Below are 19,310 nucleotides of genomic sequence, written 5' to 3'. Positions count from 1 at the left end.
TCTGCTTCAGTTCCTGCGTTTTATAGATATGTAATGAAATACTGCTATCACAATTTGTGTAACACTCGATTTCTACAAAAGCAAACTCTTGGCTTCTTTAGAGAAATAAGGAAGCTAAAAAAAATGTTGCAACCTCAAAAACAGCTGACATTTCTTGACTTTATGAATGTCTTACATCCTGTTGTGTGTCTTTCAGATTTCATACATAAAATTACGGTGCAGGCATCCCCAGGCCTGGAGAAAAGGCGGAACTCTCCCGATTTGGGTTCGGGCTCCTCACCTTCCTTTGGACCGCGGTTCCGCGCTATCCAGTGTGAGTGCAGTCGTTTTTACGTACATATATATCGAGTGTATGTGGAGGCGTTTCTCAACGCGCTGAGAAAAGCAAAAGAATAACGTCTCTCACCATCTTGCATGCACACACAGACTCTGTTGCGACATTACTCGTCTCCATTTCCAAATTTACTCCTTTTATGTGCTCTCAACCACCCACTCATCTTTTTGTCTTCCCATTTCCCTGTGGGCCCCAGCTCCCTTTCTCTCTCTCCCCCTCACTGCTCTGTCTCTCTCACACACACCCTTTTCCCTTTTCAATAGTGTGTTCCAGTCCAAATATTATCTGACTTCCTTTCAGCAGCTCAGCACTTCTCAGCAGCTTTTTTTTTTTTTCCGCCGCTGCCCTGCTCTGCTCCCCTGCTGATTGCAGTTACATCAGTGCTGCAGTGGGGGGAGCTATTCAGCTATGTTTTCCAGGCACTTAAGCGTCTACAGTTTTTATATGCATGTAGTGGCTACAGTGCGGTTTACTGAATTAAAAATAAGCAGGGAGGAATTCACTGCTCCAGGAGAAAAGGGTTGCAGCAGCGCCAGAGATCTACATTGCTCGCCTGCTTGTCGGCTTCTTAGACAAACGCCCGAGATTTTTCCCTTCGGAGGGAAATTGTAGCCAGCAGGTCACGGGGCGTTTTAATACAACCCAAAAGGAAATTTTGTGGTGTAGCAACAGGCAATAAAAGAGACTTCACAAAACAATTACCACCGCGGGTTAACATAAAAGCACAAATTGCAGTGAAACATTTATCTATAAAGTGGTTAGTCAATCTAAAACATCTGCCAGCTTCATTTATTCATTAAGTAGCGGGCTGCTTTTCTTTACTTCCTAATGACTCTGCTTAATGGCAGTCACTAAGCCATGAGTGTGCCTGTCATTAAAATGTGTTTAGTGGATATTTATGCTTGCCCTCTCGGTAGCAAGCAGTGATTTATTGCAAGGGCCTCCCGTACTGATTTGTCTAGAGAACTGCCAAATTGATTTGCATTAGTCCACAGAGCTAGATTCCACTGTGCCATATTTTTACTGAATAGATATGTTGAAAATTAAACTGCCTCTTATTTTTAGAGAGTTTTTGAACTCTGAGATTGTAATAGTTTGTGTTTTTAGCATCTCAGTAGGTTGGCTGTGTCATGTGTGTTGGCAGCTTATGGATACTGCTGTCATCATTTATTTATTTATTTTTTCTATCTGCGGGGGCAGGATTAGATTTGGTTCTATTAGTCCTTTTCCTTCTTCCAGTTCCAGTACCTGAGGTACAGCAGGCTAAATTTGGACTTTTAATTGATGATCTAAATGCTACAGAGCGTGGGAATCGCCGCCACGCTGTCGTTTGCGCAAAATCAAAACATTGATAGAAGTCAGGTTAATAAGGAAAAAGCATGAAGATGATTGTGCTGGCTGTGTTGCAGCAGCCCTGTAGCCTGTAACCAGCTAACGTTTGTTACAATAGCATCCAGTCAGGATCACACTGACGCCTTTCAGAAGCTTCTTAAAATCCCAAAGCATTTAAAATGTGCAACGTAGCAAAGGTTAAATATACTGTAACAATAAAACATTTTCATCTTCCAACATCTACCCGAGGCAGACGTCGTTGCCTCTGCGATCGCCATTCCCTGTGTTTTCCTCCCAAGCTGGAAAAAGGCAAAGAGCCTTTTCGGTCATATGTAGAGATGTGTCCTTTTAAAAGGCAGCTGCTCACTATTCTGATGAGTTCCTGATGTCCACAATTTTACTTTCACACCTAAAACCACCTCTATTTCTGAATATTCCGTTATCAACTCGGTGTCACAATGTCACCAACTTGTGTTGAAAGCAATGTATCATTTACTTTTACATCTAGGCTCCGAAGCACTGCAGAAATGTGTGCAAAAACCATAAAAGGCTTACCTTTTTGGCCTTTTTGTTTGTTAAATAAAAATATATCAGTGTGGAGGAGTGTGTGGATTTTTTTTAATACGTTAACAAAATATATTTCCTGTCAGAACAACAGTAGAAGCATTTCTCTTAATTTTTTTCACTGTTAATAGAAAGATTTGATCAGCGTGGGGCAGAGGAGAAAACCTGTGAGCTTTACAAAATGATGAGAAAATATATTCTATGAAAGCATGTTGATATTAATAGAGGCACACTGAAAAAGGAAAAGAGTTCAGAGAGGAAAAGGCTGGGAATGGGGAGCCACAGTGTGATCTTTATAAAATCGTAACGCCAGCACTATCATCTGCCTCCTGTGCTTGCTTTGAAAACATAGTGCTGGAGAGTGACGGGCGGTAAAGTGCATCAGCCAGGCCTCTGCCGCAGTACAGGCCAAAGGACATAATACAGCATGTCCAATCAGAGAGCATATTTACTTTTCCCATTTCTGAAGCTGAAATGAAATGGCAGCGCAAAACACTGGGGATAAAAACAGAACCACAACTCAATGGAATAAACTGACAGCTTCAAAGTTTTCACCTTGACATGTGCAGTATGTAACTGTGGTGCCCATTCCACTTATAGCTCTTCTGGCTTGTTGGGTGTTGACATGCTGAGAAGGATCCTCAAGGCCTTAGGAAGGGTGTGATGGAGTCCATATGTGTTGTGACAGTAGAGCCCAGGCTGGCTGAAAGTTCACGCGCTGTTCGCACACTTTGTGTTAGCAGCACAAGCCCGCTGGTGTGCCGCCAGTGTCTGGCAGGTGCAGTGCCAGCTTTAATCAGAAGTTTGCATTGGAGCTCACCCCCCAGATAACTTTGGCACCTTTTTTCACACTTTCTGCCCTGTGACTGTTCGGCTGTTATTGTGGTATAGGCTGTGGTCACATGATCTGTTTTAAAGTCCGCTGGAGCTTAAACTTTCATTTAAATTCAAGTTTCATGAATTGTAGCTCTAAAGTCAACTGTGTTAGAGATGATCGTACTCACCCGATTAGAACGCAACTAAGCTGATAATAAACGAGCTCATACTGATTGTATTCTCTCCCCTCTTCTCTGCAGTACCCAGTGACAACAGCAGGACTTTCGGTCTCAGCCCAGTCCGGCCCTCCCTGGATACCTCTTCTCATAAACAAGTCAACGGAGACCTCAGGTTGAGCCCTCATTGGAGGCCACAGAGCCCCAAAAGTCCCAAAAGTCCTAAAGTCCTGCGCCTTAGTCCCCAGGAAAGCAGGTACGGCAGAATTGCTTATTCCTTCTGTGTGTATGGATTTGATATGCTTAACCATCACCATGCTTAAGTTGAAATCTTTCCTGTTTTCAGCTTGTCGATGAGAGCTAAGCTCCTGAAGGCAGACAGCAATGAGAATGGAGACTCCAAGGATGACTTTGAGGAGTACCGACCCGTCACGCCAACCCCTACACCTGCTCAGAATGGTATCCACTGCCCTTCACCACCAGCTTTACCACCTTATCTTCCACTTAGCCTCCTTTCTAATTCTCTCTGCCATGACCGTGAATTATGAATCGAAGCTAAATGAATTATAAATACATTGAGTATTCCTCTTCTTCTATTTTGGGCTCTCCTTGTGTCTTTTTAAAACCTTTCTTTTTCCGCAGGCTCATCGGTGAAGGATAGCCCGTGGCCTCCTCTGTCTCAAGGAGACTCGGGCAGTGAGGAAGGGAGTTCTTCCCCAGCTAGCTCTCCAAGGCCTGAGAGGGGGCCTCTCGGTGGCCTGATTAACAGCACCCACCGAGCCCTGCTGGGCAGCGGCTCCCTGCTTGCCTCCATAGGACTTGGTCGCTGCCTGGATATTCCCCCAAGAGTGCCACCTCGAACTCACCCACCTTGCTTAGAGGGCCGCAGCCTCTCTGAACTTGAGATTTCTCATCCTAGGCCCCTCATTTCAGACCCTCCAGTAGTGGACGATCTCATCACCTTCTCCACCTCGGAGCCGCTCCCCAGACCCCTGTTGGATTTAGCGCTGCAATACCAAGAACTAAAGCCTTTACCCCTGACACCGCCTCCACCAAACCCCCGCGAGAGGAGCAGCCACCGGACGCCACACAGTCCGCAGAGTCCCAGCAGTGCCTCCATGCAGCACGACAGGACCAGCCCAGGGGAGTGGACCCCCACTTACAGTTCCAGTAACGGGGAGCTGAGCAGTGACTCCTGGGAACACAGAGCTGACAGGAGGAGGAGGTCCAGCCAAGGCCTGCACGCTTCTCAGCTAGGTTGGTCCGAGTTTGTTTTACACAGGCAACCCCATCAGAAAATAAAGTTAAAAAAAAAAGAAGATGTTTTTATTACTGTGAGACAGAAAGTACAGAATGAACAAAACTGGATTAAAGGAGACCTGCTATATGCATTCTTGATTTGACTAGAGCTGTATGATTCACAGATCAAAACAGTCCTTATGACACTTAATATATAATTATATTTATCAATGTTATTTATATTTATCTTGTTTCGTATGCCGTCTTTTAGCTCCTCTCCCTTTAAGCCCCCCTTGCTTTTATCTGTTTTCTTCTGATTGGCTTGCCTTCAAAACAAAAGGCTTGAGTAGCCGGTGGGAAAGGGACCACTTGTCTAATATTGCATTAGTCCCCTTTTGCTTCAAAAATTGGCAAAGAACTGCGATGCTCTGTGTATTCTGACACCTTTCTATCTACAATGAACTTCTTCTGCAATCTGAGCTACAGCAGCTCATCTGTTGCATTGGACCACATCTGTGTCAGTGAGCCTTGGCTGCTTGTAACCAAGTCTCTGGTTCACCACTGTTCCTTCCTTGGACCACTTTTCATAGACACTGACCACCACAGATTGAGAACAGCCCACAAGAGCTGCAGTTTTGGAAGATGCTCTGACTCAGTCGTCCAACCATTACAGTTTGGTGCTTGTCAGACTCGCTCAAATCCTTACCCTTGCATACTTTTCTGTCTCTGACACATCAACTTTGAAATCAGAATGTTCACTTGCTCTCTAACATATCCAACCCACTAACAGCTGCCATGACGAAGAGATAATCCGTGTTATTCACTTCACCTGTCACTGGTCATAATTAGGGATGGGTATCGTTTAGGTTTTATCCGATATCGGTGCCAAACCGGTACTTTTGAAACGGTGCCGGTGTTTAAACTGTGCTCGAACCGGTGCTTAAAGAATGGAGAACATAAACTTTGTCCAAAAACCTCTTATGTTTTTATTTTTAACAGTCTCTTTTTTCCTGCAAAATGATAACCAAGTTAGCCTTTTCTGTTGATACAAGATACCTCCTTTGGTTGGAACCGGTGCTTAAACAATGGAAAACACAAACTTTGTCCAAAAACCTCTCCTGTTTAGCTGTTTTGTTTTCTTTTTTTGTAAAAAGATAACAATGTTAGCCTTTTCTGCAGCTATGGGGCATATATGGTATCACTGTTGGCTGGAAGCAGTGCTTAATCAATGGAAAAAACACAAACTTTGTCCAAAAACCTCTCATGTTCAGCTGTTTCCCTCTTTTTCTTTGGTCATTTTAGCCTTTTTGGCCAGGGTGCAGGGAGTATCTGCCATCAAACAAGAAGGCAGACGCATGTAACTACGACGGTGTTTGCTAGTTCACCTTACATGCATTAATTTAATAATGTGGTTAGCCTACTCAACATAAATTACACAGGAACAACATTAAACTACTCACCCAGAGAAGAATGGCTGCTGCTGCCATCATCATCCTCATCATTTCTGCTACACTGGCAGGGCTAGGGGCCAGGACTCTCCTCTTCGGGTTCTTGGGGGATGTTGCTAACTCCGGGTCCGATAACAGGCACCACACACCCGCAGTAGATGCGCTCGGTGTGAGGTCTCGCAGCAAGCTATCAAATACGGCGCATTTTTCGGCTTTTAAAAAAAACGCTATGCGTCGCCAGGTGTTTCATCAGATTCGAGGAGTTACCTCCTTTGCACAGTATCACCTTAAAGCACTTGTTGCAGGCTGCTGAGTTTGCATCTTTTGCTGTGAAGTACAGCCAGACATTGATCGCTTCGCCTTGGGCATTTTTAATCTGTAGCTCTTCTCTAAAAGAGCGTACGTACCTGGGCCCGCCTACTATCCTCGGAAAGGTAAAATGATTGGCTAGAATCCAAAGTGTATGACATCTCAGGGGAAAAAAGCACAGAAATAAAGCATAAATAAAGCTTTTCGGTCTGATTACTACCGTGAAATCGGTACCCATCCCTAGTCATAATGTTATACATATTCAGAAAATACAGAAAAGCATAATTGGTCTTCTTTAAGTTGCTTTTCAATAAGAAGAGATAACTTGGAAGAACTGAACGTAATTTATTGGGAGAGAGAAATTAATTATTTGGCAATTAGACTCCGATGACCCATCATGGCAGAATAGAATCCCAGGAGTGATAGGATTTAGGACAGGACCCCCCGGAGTCTAGACACTGATGGTGGTGAAGATGAAGACTGAGGCTTAAGCAGAGCTCTGGCCGAGGTTTCTGAGGTGGAGATGGGGAGGAGACAGTCTGAAAGGGAGGATGACCAAGAGCACAGATTTAAACCAGGCTGATTGGTTCCAAGAAGGCAGGCGAGAAGATGATTGGACTCGAGTAATGATGTCAGTAATCAGATGGACAGTGTGGGAAAGTGTTAGACATGTAAACAGAAAAGTAGCCGAACACATTATGTGATTACTCCCATATTGACCTTACGTTAAAGCTTCATTATGGGTCATGTAGGAAGCAAATTGCATCTTGTACATATTTTTGCTTGATAAAAGTGCAGTTTTTAAAGCAGTGTCGTCTCCAGATTGGTAAAATAATTTGTTTGTTGTTTTAATTTAGCTGTATAATTCATCTGCATTCCTCAGAGTGTGTCTACAGGACAGCCTGCAATTCTGATCCAGCCTTTGCCTTGAATAATGTACCGCCTCAGCATTACAATGTTCCCTCACAGTTCCTTAGAATTATTGTGCCTTTTTATTTTTTCTTTAGCAAGATCTTTCTGGCACAACAGAGGCTTCAGTGCTGTATGAGCTTTTTCATTTACATCAAAGCTTTTTCTTCTGCCTATTTGCATATCTCAGGTAACAGCTGGCCCTTCATCCTTCACTGCTAATACTTGCGAAGCAAAGCTACCGTCCAGTCCTCTCTTGTTGCCCACCCCTTTCCAAGACAGACAGTTTTCTTTAGATGAATGGGAAACATGAGGCATCACAGCTGAGGTCGCAGCACATTCAAAATTCCCACTAATCTATTCTTGACCTCACTGGCTCGGGTAGATTGGGAATTTGGCTGAAGTTCAGCATCGCTTCTATGAAACGTGTCGTGGTTTGTGTTTAAATGAATTCTTTGTGTTTAATCAGCGTTTTAATTTTACAGTATAGTCACGTTTTGTTTTATCCCTCCGAAGGCTAATATGCATCAGAAACACATTGACACACTTCAGATCTGTAATGACGGAGGCATGAGCATTGGTTGTTCTGTGAGCGAGTGGGCTTCAGGAAGGCTTTAAGAGTGCCCCTGGGTAACATTTCACACTCTATATATGGTCCGATTGAGTCACAAAGCCTTGGATTCTCCACAGAGAGGTTTTTTTCCCCAGCTCTACCCGCAGGTACTGAGCAGACGAGCCTCGCCTGCTCCGTTGCTAACAGCCATGATCTCCCGAAACATGTGCGCCCGTTATATCCGGCTAAAAAGCCACACATAATTAAACAGCGAGTGTTTTAGCTAAACATCTTATTATGTTTATTGGCTGTAATGACTCAGGCTCAGATGCATAGACGCACTGCCACAAGGTTATTGGCGGAGAATGTGCATGTGAAAGAGACAAATTCAGAGGATTCCTTCCTCTGCTTTTTTCTTTACTTTTGTTCCTGCTCTCATGTGACTCTTGATTGCTCTTTTCTTGTCAGCTGAATAGCTTAGCAGCCTTGGAGAGTTGCTGTTGATGTAAATAATGCCATTTGGCAGACACATCACATTTGGAACTAGCAAATGTTCATTCAGACTGATTTATACTGAGTTTAATGTTCCTGTCGGTACTAATTTACACTCTCTGCTTGCCATTGTTGCTGCTTTGTCAAAGAGCTACATTGTACTATGTTATACTTAATTTAAACTAATTGCATCAGCATTCTGTGCTGGTAATTGTTCCATTTCTTCTTGGAACAGTAATGTACCGATTTCATATTACTGTTTGGATCACTTTCATCACACACGGTTTGGCAGAGTTTGGTTGGAGAGGAGTGTTTGAGAGCGCACTGGGGCAGTTCTGCAGTACTCTGAGAGTCATTTGCAGATTAACAATTAAACTTTTCTACCAAGACAGTTGAAGACAAAATGATGAAGATGTTTAATATGTTGAATATGAAGCCTTTTTCTCATATTGTGTATTTGTGAAAAGGTTAAGCCATTAAGGAGAGTACAGCTCCGCATGAGGAAATGGCAACTTCCTCAATTCACTAACGCTCATGATGTCAGCAGGGTCATCTTAAGTTAGGGCCTCTGTCCAACGGGGTCCAAAAGGTTTTTAGTTTTGCCATCTCTTCTGAAAAATCAGAGCTTTCAGAGAGATTTGCAACAATATTTTTTCAGTTGAGACACTGGTTGCTACGATACTGAGTATCCACAGAGGTAATGTCAAAATCCTTCTTGAAGTGGGTCTTGCTACTGATTGTTTCTTAACTGGCAGACCTACAGTGAACAAAATGTTCCTCCAAGCATTAACTTCTGCTCACTTGTTGTTCAGCACTTGTACAAACAGTGAAGGAAGTGTGTTGTTGGTTGGGGTCCACTGGGACAGTAATGAGCACAGTGTTGTACTGACTGCTTATGAACTCTGAATGACGAATCGTCGCCAGCAGCTTGCTGTGCACTTGGAATTTTTAGCACCTTGTCAAAATGTTGTACTCCAGTTGCAAACAGTTGAAATTGCACACCCCACCACATTATATTCACCTTACATATACTTGACAAAAAACAGTGTTTTGAAATGTTTCCAGTGTTTTTCGGACAGATACTGTCTTTCAGTGCCTCGTTAATGTTTTTCTTTCCTTTTATGTGCTTTTCAGTTTTAGACCTGCCTTTGTGCCAAGACACACAGGACTTTGATGACAAGGCTCTCCACCCCAACCCTGCGCTCTGGAGCCCCAAAACACGCCGCCTGGAGGTCAGCGTCATTCCTCGGCCCCGCCCATCTCCCATCCGCCCCCGCATCGACCCTTGGAGCTTTATCTCAGCAGGTGGTGGAAACTCAGGTGGTGGGCGCAGCCCACACCGCTCAGAAAGCAACTTACTGAGCTATCAGCCGTCACCCACCAACCCCTTCACCAACTGTGACCCTTTCCCCTCTCCTGACTGCGACCCCTTTGCCCTCAAGGCTGATCCGTCAAGTGGTTCGGATGGTGCCTCACCCTTTGACCCCTTCTCAGCTCCCTTTCCCACATCGCGTTCTGCCCCATGTTCTGCCAACGGCTCTCCCACGCTGCCCTCGTTCCGTATAGCACCCATTAACTCAGCTGACTCGGCCCTTATTGACTTTGGCTGCGGGGCCTGCAACAAGCCTCTGGATGGCACCAAAGAGAGGGCTCACCCCCGCAGGATACTGGGGCTCAAGCCATTCAAGTCCCCGACGCAACTCAAAGACGACAGGTTCTGAATCCAGCCTTGCCCCGACAAGGGGTTTATTCTCAATGATATGAGCCTGGATTTGATTGCAGGAGCACAGTCCAGGACCGTTTCCACTACTATGTCCTACTTCGGAACAAGGATTCGGATGTTATATAAAAAAAACAAAAAAAAACATGCACACTCATGACTCAACCTACCAAGGGAGGTTTTCCCCTTTGGGAGCACCAATCATCACAGGTCTTATTTATACACCAGCCTGCTGCTTTGGAAACCAGAAAGCCAGTGAAAGGTGGTACAATGAATTGTGGGATAGCTGCCTGTGAACCAATAGCTGGTGCCCATTTCATTCTCTCTCTTTTTTCCTCTGTTTCTCTATCCCTTTGAAGGAGCAGGATACAGATCACTAGCCCCATCTTCAGATTCTATCAGACTGCTCATATCAACTGCTTTCATCTCCCCTTACCTTTGAAGCATTGTGACAATGCAGAGGTGGATAAGGCGACTTGCACAGCTTCATCTGCCTCTACCTCTCTGCTGACTGAACGCCTTCAGGACAATGGAAAATTGGAGTGCCTTATTTCGTGAAGTGTTTTTAATATATATCTTTTCAAGGCTCTTTGAATGGTTAATCTGGTGTGTAGGGAAGATGCTACGAATCTGGCTTAAATTTGCAAATCAGCTTAGCATTGCAGTGTAAGAAAAATATCGTCTGCATGTATGTCTAGACTCATTGTTCAAGGAAAGCTTACTGTTTTTTTTTTTAAACTGCGTCTGCGTGTTGCATTATGGGAGAAAGCACTCTGAGTGGATACTAGGTTGCTCAAGAAATCCGAGATGAAACCGTGACCCAGGCATTCCACTTGGAAGCAGATAACATTCCAGTCACATTCTGTGGGAAATGCCAGGAATTGGCAGATTCATTCAGGCTGGCAGGCGACACAGCACAGGAAACAAGACAGGGGTGCCCTCCGCATTCCCGTCATATGCCAAAGAATGCCACTGTGACTGTGTAAGTCCTGGGACGATGTTTTTACCTCCTCAAAGTGCCAGAACAGAACAACACAGAGCAAACTGACACAATCACACAGAGTATTTGAACATATGGTTCTCAGATTTTGTTAGAAATACTGTCTAATCACCGCCACCTATAAGAGGTTCAACAAAGTACTTTAAAAGTGTTTTAAAGTACTTTACAAAAAAAGTCTGCTTAATTTGTAGGCGTTATCAGTCTCACAAAACATGATTCTGAGTTTCTTCATGTACCAAAATTTAATGTCTGAGTAAATATGAGCCAGATGCTTCATTTTCCCCCCTCCCTAGAGAGTTACATGTGAAGATTGAAACCATCCTTATTATCATTCATTCGCAAAGCAGATTGCTTAACATGGAACAATATGGAAAAGTTAGTCCAAGGAAAACATTCCAGAGATCTGTGAAGGCCACACAAAAAGCATTTTCTGTTTTATCCCTCTGCAGTGACGTCTGGTCACTCAGTGGTTGTTAACCTACCAGCTGATGACTTAAGAAGAACTTGGTGCTTTTCCAGTCGAATTTAATGCTGATTGACACTTAAAGTTCTAGATGGACTTGTTACCTTTGACAGGAGCAATTTTGTTTTTGCTTAGTTTACCTGGCTTCATGGATTCCACACTGAAATGAAAGTGCTACTGATGTTCTCATCTAACTCTCCAGAATGTCTGCTAAAGTTTCTTGATCGGCAATGTCCAATATTCCCTGGCTCAGCAGATGTTTTTAGCGTTGTGAGAACAGCAGCGTCCCTCCAATTTAATGGTTTTTGTTTTGGTAAAAAAACAAAAACAAAAAAAATAACAGGAATACAGGGAGAACCTCACTGTACAGATGTGGCAACATCATGTTTTTAGCCTCAGCACACCAGAATGCACTACAGCAATAACTTTCTCATGGTTCATTATCATTACATTACATTCTACACCTATCAGCCACAACATTAAAGCCTCAGAGAGGGAAAGTGAATAAGACTGACAATATTTTTAAATTGCTATTTTCTGCTGTAAAATGTGTGGATTTTTTTGACACGTATCACCTGCCTTAGCATTGTTTCAGACCAAGAACCCTCTTCTCAAAAATCGAAGGCTCTGATTTGGACTCGGATCAAAACCCGCATTAGCAAAATGGACCGCAACAATCCTGAACAACCCACCAGCCCCAAACAATCCACTGCTAACTTCCCAGCGCATGCAAACGTGCATGTTTCTGCATGCACTCTTGAAAGCAATCGGAAGCACTACCCAGTATTAGGTGGTTTTAATGTTGTGGTATATAAGTGTACATGCTAAATGTAACATGTTCACACTTTCTCAGGGATTAGTTTATTTTCTAAAATCATCCCGAGGAATGTAGTGGTGTGAGACAGGTTGTGGGAAAATTGCAGCAACAAAATAGCTCCAGACTACCAATGCACAACAGCTTTTGAGGGTGTGTTTTTGCTTTTTTTAAATTGACAGTCAGCTCAAGCACTGGTTCAACATAACTAAACCAGTGCAGGGGAAGCACCTGAGAGACCCACCTACCTAGCACAAACTCTGAGCCTGTTAACGATGGCTTTACTCTAACATTTCAAGTACAAATGCTGATTCGCTTCATCGCTGTCACCGTGTCATTGGAGGACAATAACAGCTTTGTTCTGTCGAAGAGTGAAAACCTTGTCTCCAAAGGGAAAAGCTTTGTGATTAGCCTAATAATCCCACTGACGTACAGAGGAAGCTGATAGTGATAATTAGCCTCTCGATAAGAGCAGGGAGCATAACAAAGCGCTGAGATATTTGGTTAATTAATTTGCCCCGACATTAGAAAAATGCCCCGCATATCGAGTTGCGCCCCGCTCCGGCTTATGTGTAGATTTAAGCTGCGCACTATCACATGCATAGTTTCAAAGACAGGTTGAGCCGCCTTTTCTGTCTTCCATTTCTTTGTCTCTCTGTTGCCACTGGCTACAGCTCCTGACCGGACTTCATCTTCGCGGTCAAAGCTCAATTTTTTTTATTTTTTGCATCTTAACCCCTGAGGTGATTTGGGAGATAGTTCTGCTCCTTTCATTTTGTTCTGCCTTCACTGCTTTCGTATCTGGAAAGTTTTTCTTGCGGGCAGTTTTGTCCTGACAGCAGAGCGTTCAGTTCAGTCACAGCCAGGTTTCTATGCAGCTAGAAGAGATGGCATTTGTTCTAGGACAGAGTCCATTTGCAGGAGAGTGCTCATTTTACCAAGGCATTATGGTTTGAAATTGAAAGGTGTATTGTCTTCTTCTTTGGCCCAATAACGTGTACGTGTGTCCTCTACTGTGTATACCAGCTATAGCCAGCTTGTAAAGATCTCATTTTTAATTCTTTGAATGTGCTAGCTGCTAACGTGTGGGTGTCTTCTATACTATATTTGATAGCAGATTTTTTTAGATTGAGTGAACAGCCTCCTGTCACAGAGATGTGGCAAAATGCACAAGTGCACATTTTAACTCTTCTGCGATTTGAAATTAGATGGAGGTAGTCATATCAGGAATTTTAAAAAAGGAAAAAGGGAAATAAGACCTAGTTCAGAACACTGCCTACTGTCACGCCTCCGCACATCTGGCAACTGCTGCGGAAAGTGGGCGTAAATGTCAAATTGTCTGATTAGGAAATAAAAAGAAAATAGTCGTACCAACCCCTTGGATTATGAATCGGTTAAGAAGGATATGAGTGCTGTTAGACAAGGTGACAAAGGCTTCTTTTAAATCCTTGAGCCTGATTTTAACGAGGCTGCAGTTTGTCATGTAGATGACTGTGTAGTTGGTATGTACCTGGAGGGTTACAAAGTTCCACTGCAGTGAACACTCGAGTAAAAGCGATTGCATACAGACCACCACCATTCCAAATCTGACATGTTTACCCAAGCAGTGTTTGACAGCGTGCTTGTCGTGATGTCAACCTGTTCTCCAATTGAACAACTCACCTGCCACCACCTGGACGTGGACATGAGTATAGAAAATAGTTTATCCTTCGGCAGCGTTCCCCACCTTTCTCCGCTCTCTTGTCCTCCCCACCGACATTTTAAAGACATGACAAGTGACGAGTTATTGCCTTGTCTGTTCACGTCGACACGCAATGTCACGACAGCTATCTTCTGATAGTAATTACACTTGGGTAGCTGTTATTGTCAACAGATGCTCTGCGAGCCCCCACACTATAAAAAAAAGAAAAACATGAAGGAAATCGAGATGATTGAAACGTCTGGCAGGTTATTTCTGTCATAAATTGTCCGTGTGTGAAGTATCCACTTCAACCTGCCAGTCACGTCATGTCTGCACGTTCTCTGGGAGCCAGACTTTAATTTTCTCTCAGCCCCGATGATGACAAGAACAATTTGGCCTTCTCCATCAAGTGTGTGTGTGTACAGTGACATAAAATATTATTTTCAATAACTGCAGTGCTTTACACAAATGATTACATTATTACCTGGGACACAATGTTTTTACTCCTGCTCGTAATTTCTCGAGGTGGTTAGAATCCTTTGTGGTAATGAATTATTTAGGCTGCAATTGGATTGTTATTCATAGACAAAATACTCCTACTTCAGTTCATAATGTGTAATCTGAAAGATGTACAGTCAGCTCGCTGAGGGGATAAAAGGGACACATTTTAGGAAGCCTTTTGTGGACAAAGACATCCGATTCTCGGTTTTGGCTGTCAGATTTAGAAACCAGAGCTGCCATTTATCTGCTGGAGCTGACAGCCAGCACTCCAATACTAAAGTCTTGATGAGTTGATTGTGATGCTCTGCGCTTTCAGGCATCGCCCCATCCGTCATTGCAAATCACTGCCCCGAGTACAAACTGACAGGGAGAAAGGAACTGAAATCTCTAAAGGCGAGCCCTATATCTGGCCACCAGTGAGCTGCTTTGAGCCGCTCGGTGGCAGCGAGCAGACGAGAGTCTATGATCTTCATTCAGAGTTCAAGCTCAGACCATTACCCCTAATCATTGAATGGCAACTGGCTATTACATGAATGAAATCTAATGAGATGGCACCGTGGAGAACCCCTAAGGCCCTGACCCTCATCAAGCCAAGAGGCCACCTGTGAGTGGTGGTGTTGTTTTAAAATTTTAAAGGTGAAAAATCAGAGCCATTAACCAGATTAAAAAAAGAAAACAAAACCCTTTGTGAAAGAGGAACAGTAGAATGTGCTGTTTTTGTGTTTGTTCAGGTTACACTTGCACTCACAGGTTTAATTTGGCTGCTTTGTGAGCAGCAGATGTGTTTACATGCATACTTATTATCTGATTTACCTTGATTAAACCATTGATTCAGCTGTAGCAGTAATCATGCAAAGACTTCCATGGGACTAATGCTATTCAGGGAGACCGAGACACCTGTAATAGCTTTATAAATAATAGTGCCAGGTGCTAATATATTTGTCATCTTTAAGGCAAAATTAGGAAACCAGAAAATCCCTAAATTAGTTATAGTCAAATATATTGTGCAAGAGGTTATAAAGTAAAAAAGTAAAACCACTAAAAAGCACTTGATAAAATGATCTGGCAAACCTTAACATATTGCAGAAATGACAGAAGTGATTAAACTCGAGTTTGAAAAGAAATAAAAGTGCTTTTTTGTGTTTGTTGCTCCTGCTCAGCTCGGAAAAAACAAAAAGCTGCCAACAAAACAAAAACAAAAAGCTGCTGAAATGATTAATTTCTGAATGTAAGTTATTTTACTTTTTAATTTTCAATAGTTTTATCTGCTCAGTCTTCATTTTGATAAGACTGTGAGCTCAGCTAGGTGGAGCCTGATAACACAGATGGTTAAACAAACTAAATAGCAGCCTATTTAGCCGTCAGTAGCTAATAGCTAACGCTAACCTTTGGCATGAAGCAAATCACCCAAGCAGTCTGCGGAATAAACTCTCTTTTTTGGTCACTCTTTAGGACATATTAACTGATATTGTCTTTACTTGTGTTCCTTCTTTTTGTCTTTTTATGACTAGTGTGTGACAGTGAGGGAAATGCTGAGTGTTATTAATGCACTTTGTTCTAGTTAAAGTAAGAAAGCTAAATGGAGAATATGGGCGCTTTGTTTTGTTTTGTTTTCTGGCATGAAAAAGAAACTCATTTAACAGTCAGAAGGCTTGAATTTCAAATGATTACGTACAGTGGCAGAGAACACTGTTTGACTTGAAGAAAGTCAGGAAGTCCAGTGAAGAATTGCTGCAGCTGCGGTTAAAGTATGTTTTCTCTCCTTCATGGTTACCAGGCAAATTGGAGAATGGTTCAATAAGGCCGGATGGAAAAAAACTACGGCTGAACGTGTGTTGTATTTGCTTTATTGATGAAATTTTACCTTGGCAGGTCAGTAGAGCACACTCTGAAACAACAAAATAGATGGCCTGCCATTTCAGCGGCTTTCACTCCATTTACCTTTGCTGCTTTTGCTTGTTTGTGTTCAATTAAGTGGATGTTACAAATATGCCTGATTTTCACCCTTGTTTAGTTGTCCCCCAGCTAGCTGTCAGTGACAGACACGCATTATTGCTCGATCTGGCTCATATTAAATTGAAACACCTGCCTGGGCCTTTGTTTGGCCTTAATAGGCCGAGACAGAATGATCAAATATGATCTTTCATCAACTGTACTGGTGTGGCACATCCCAATAGGGACGGGAACAAAAGCTGTGTCTGTGACAGGCGCCGCCCGGTGTGTAAGCTAACGCTCAGGCTCTGAAACTGTGAATATTATTCCTAATTCTTTTTAGCCTGTGCATCCAAGGTCACCATCTGCTGTCCCTTTTTCAGTAACAACAAAAAGCCAGTGAATAGGAGAAATGAAAGAAAGACCAGTTCACGTTCAAGACCTCAGTGATGGCTCCTGGAGAAAGCTGCCGCTCAGTGCAGAAAGTAAACACAGACTTTATCTATGAGGTTATAAAGTCCAAGGCCCACATACTCATGCCTTCCCTCTACTCAACAGCAAACAACAGCCCTGCGGTTGTGATTGTTGTTCCGTCTTGCTATTGACACACAATTACCTCGTGATCTTCCTCAGACAGGAGCCGCGCAACCTGTAAATTATGCTTCTGTGCTGCTTGTGAGTTGGTTAAGTAAACAGCCCCTCTTAAATATAGAAAGTGTGAATTGATTTATGGCCTTCTCTGTAACATTTGCTGATATTTTTGGGATCTTTCTTAGTCATGTGATCTCTTACTGTATATCTGGATTCATGGGGGTAGTCCTACAGGTAAAGCCCCTTAAATGTCACCTTTTCCCCATCATGCATTCATTAAGGACAGCTAAGCATAAATCATTTCAAGATGCGCAGTAGCGTGAATGTTAAAGTTGAGCACTAGCTAGAGGTGATATCAACTGATGGGTCGAGTCGGTTCCAGTGAACTGATGTTTGCTCACGGATGTTTGCAGGTTTAGCAGAGCACTGACACGTTTAGTGACAAAGACGTCTTCATTTTTAAAAAAATCAATATTAACGGATATATAGGTGACTAAACTGGCGAGGCTTAACCTGATTAACGTCTCCTTAGACAGATATAAGATGGTAAAGTCTTTTACTAAGGCTCGAGGGTATTTAACAGTAGGTGGTCTCTTTCAAGTGCTCATGGTTGGGCTTAAATGGCTGAACTCTAAACGATCCAGAGAGGCAATTTGAAACGGTTTGGATGGTACAAATCCCCATGACTCAGTGGTCAAATCTCTCCCACTCACAGCTTCACAGTACTGTGAAAAAGACTTTGCATTCTGACAGTTTCCTGCCAGCCAGCTGAGGATATATATATATATATATATATATATATATATATATATATATATATATATATATATATATATATAAAATAAATTATATAGGGGGGTTAATGTGGATATTTATAAATGGCCATCTTTTTACACACTGGATTAAAACTATTTCATTCTCAAGATGGTCAGGGACACAGTCCACGTTAGGATGATGGATTGATTGCTTCATATGAACAAAGCATTTTCTAGGTTTTCACTGGAGTATTTAAGATGTATGGGTGCTTCACATGAGACAGATCAATGTTACGTTCCCGTTCACCAAGTTGGCCAAATCTGCACGAAACTGATTTTTCTGCAAGCCCTAGTACTTTGTCTGTGTTACTGAAAAGCCTTGAGAAATGTGCCTGTTAGAGCTCGATTTCCTTTTCCTTATGTACATTGCAGCAAAATCTTACACTTAAATTGCAGCCGAATGTCCCCTTGGGGCACCCATACTGAATTTTTATGTGCATAAAACTGCTAGATGGAGAGGAAATGTTTGTAAGTACCTTAAGGTAGCAGACAAGCTCAACCACCTCTCTGCCTTTGTATCTATTTGCTATTTTTGTAATTGGATTCATTTCCATGTCTATTGTGTGTTTTATTACAACCTAGGCGATGTGATAACACAACTGTTGCATTGCCCTGGCAGTCATTTTTACATCTCTCTCAAAACTCTCTGCTCCTGCGAGTTAGAGGTTTTGCAGTCCTTGGGCTTTGAAAATTCATTCTTGTTGCATTTTTGTGAAATCTCGCACTGGGCTGGGCCTAATCAACTGTTTTTATTGTGCACAAGAGGATTATTTCTGTATACAGTTATGTGAAAATGTTTTTATTTCTCTTGACTATTAAAATGGGTTTTAACCTGTGGAGAAAAACAAAGGAAAAAAAGCTCAAAAAGACATAAGACCAAATAAAATGTAACACTCGTGATGTGTTTGTGGTGTTTTTCATGTCAAAGGACAGACAAAGAGAACTTGATGAGAGAAAAACATGATTGTTGTTCAGACATCCAGGTGAAATCGTGGACGATGTTTGAACTTGAGTGATTTTTCTTGTGCAATTATATTTGGTGTTCTTTCTCTTCACTGCCTGGATGCCATTTAGGAGTGTTTGAACCTTTCTTTCCTCTAGCTCTTTGTGAACAAAGAAGAATAGTAAAAAACCTGGTGACAGGCGCGCACACTTATAATCTTAAATGATCAGTAATGGTGTGTGATGGCAACCAGATCTGTAGTGTCACATTTAAATCACGTGGTTAGCCAGAAGGACGAGGTTCAAGGCAGAAACAGAAAATACCAAAATAATTTTCTAGTGAATCTTTTCTTCTTTGCGCCACCTTTCATTGCTATACTTTACTTCCAATGAGTTTTCAGTTTTTAACAGTAGCTCTCCTGGCTTTCTGGAGATTTTAAATAAATTAATTTTATATTTAGGCTTTAAAAAAAGATTTACTAGTAACCTGTCACCAAAACACATAATTTGTTACCATTTTTGTTGACTCTAAAAACAAATGCTACAAAGGAAACAGTCTGACAGGCATAAAACTGTATTTTTGTGCAGACAAGTTGACTTCGAAAGATTTGAGGCAAAAAAGTTGAGGAAACCCAACTTTTTTGGGGGCCAAAAAAGAAGTTAAAGGCTTAAAACCTCC

At 42.4% G+C, this 19,310-nt stretch overlaps 1 protein-coding gene across 1 annotated transcript in view; it reads left to right on the top strand.

The window, feature by feature from the left end:
- The window catches only part of LOC146715318 (mitogen-activated protein kinase kinase kinase 11), a 44,764-nt gene extending 34,703 nt beyond the window's left edge, over positions 1 to 10,061 (top strand). Inside the window, exons 6-10 of the mRNA XM_085451718.1 lie at positions 197 to 313; positions 3,307 to 3,478; positions 3,569 to 3,681; positions 3,865 to 4,479; positions 9,307 to 10,061. Of these exons, the coding sequence (XP_085307844.1) occupies positions 197 to 313; positions 3,307 to 3,478; positions 3,569 to 3,681; positions 3,865 to 4,479; positions 9,307 to 9,893 (1,604 nt within the window). The 3' untranslated portion in view covers positions 9,894 to 10,061. The remainder of the gene's footprint in view (positions 1 to 196; positions 314 to 3,306; positions 3,479 to 3,568; positions 3,682 to 3,864; positions 4,480 to 9,306) is intronic.
- Positions 10,062 to 19,310: the final 9,249 nt, after the last annotated feature.

The sequence above is a fragment of the Copadichromis virginalis genome, linkage group LG3 (assembly GCF_057382275.1).
Source record: "Copadichromis virginalis isolate Kocher_CV1m ecotype Utaka linkage group LG3, C_Virginalis_male_GT1.1, whole genome shotgun sequence".
In the NCBI taxonomy this organism is placed as follows: Eukaryota; Metazoa; Chordata; class Actinopteri; order Cichliformes; family Cichlidae; genus Copadichromis; species Copadichromis virginalis.
Note: the sequence above shows the minus strand (reverse complement) of the source record. Positions and strands in the feature narration are given on the sequence as shown.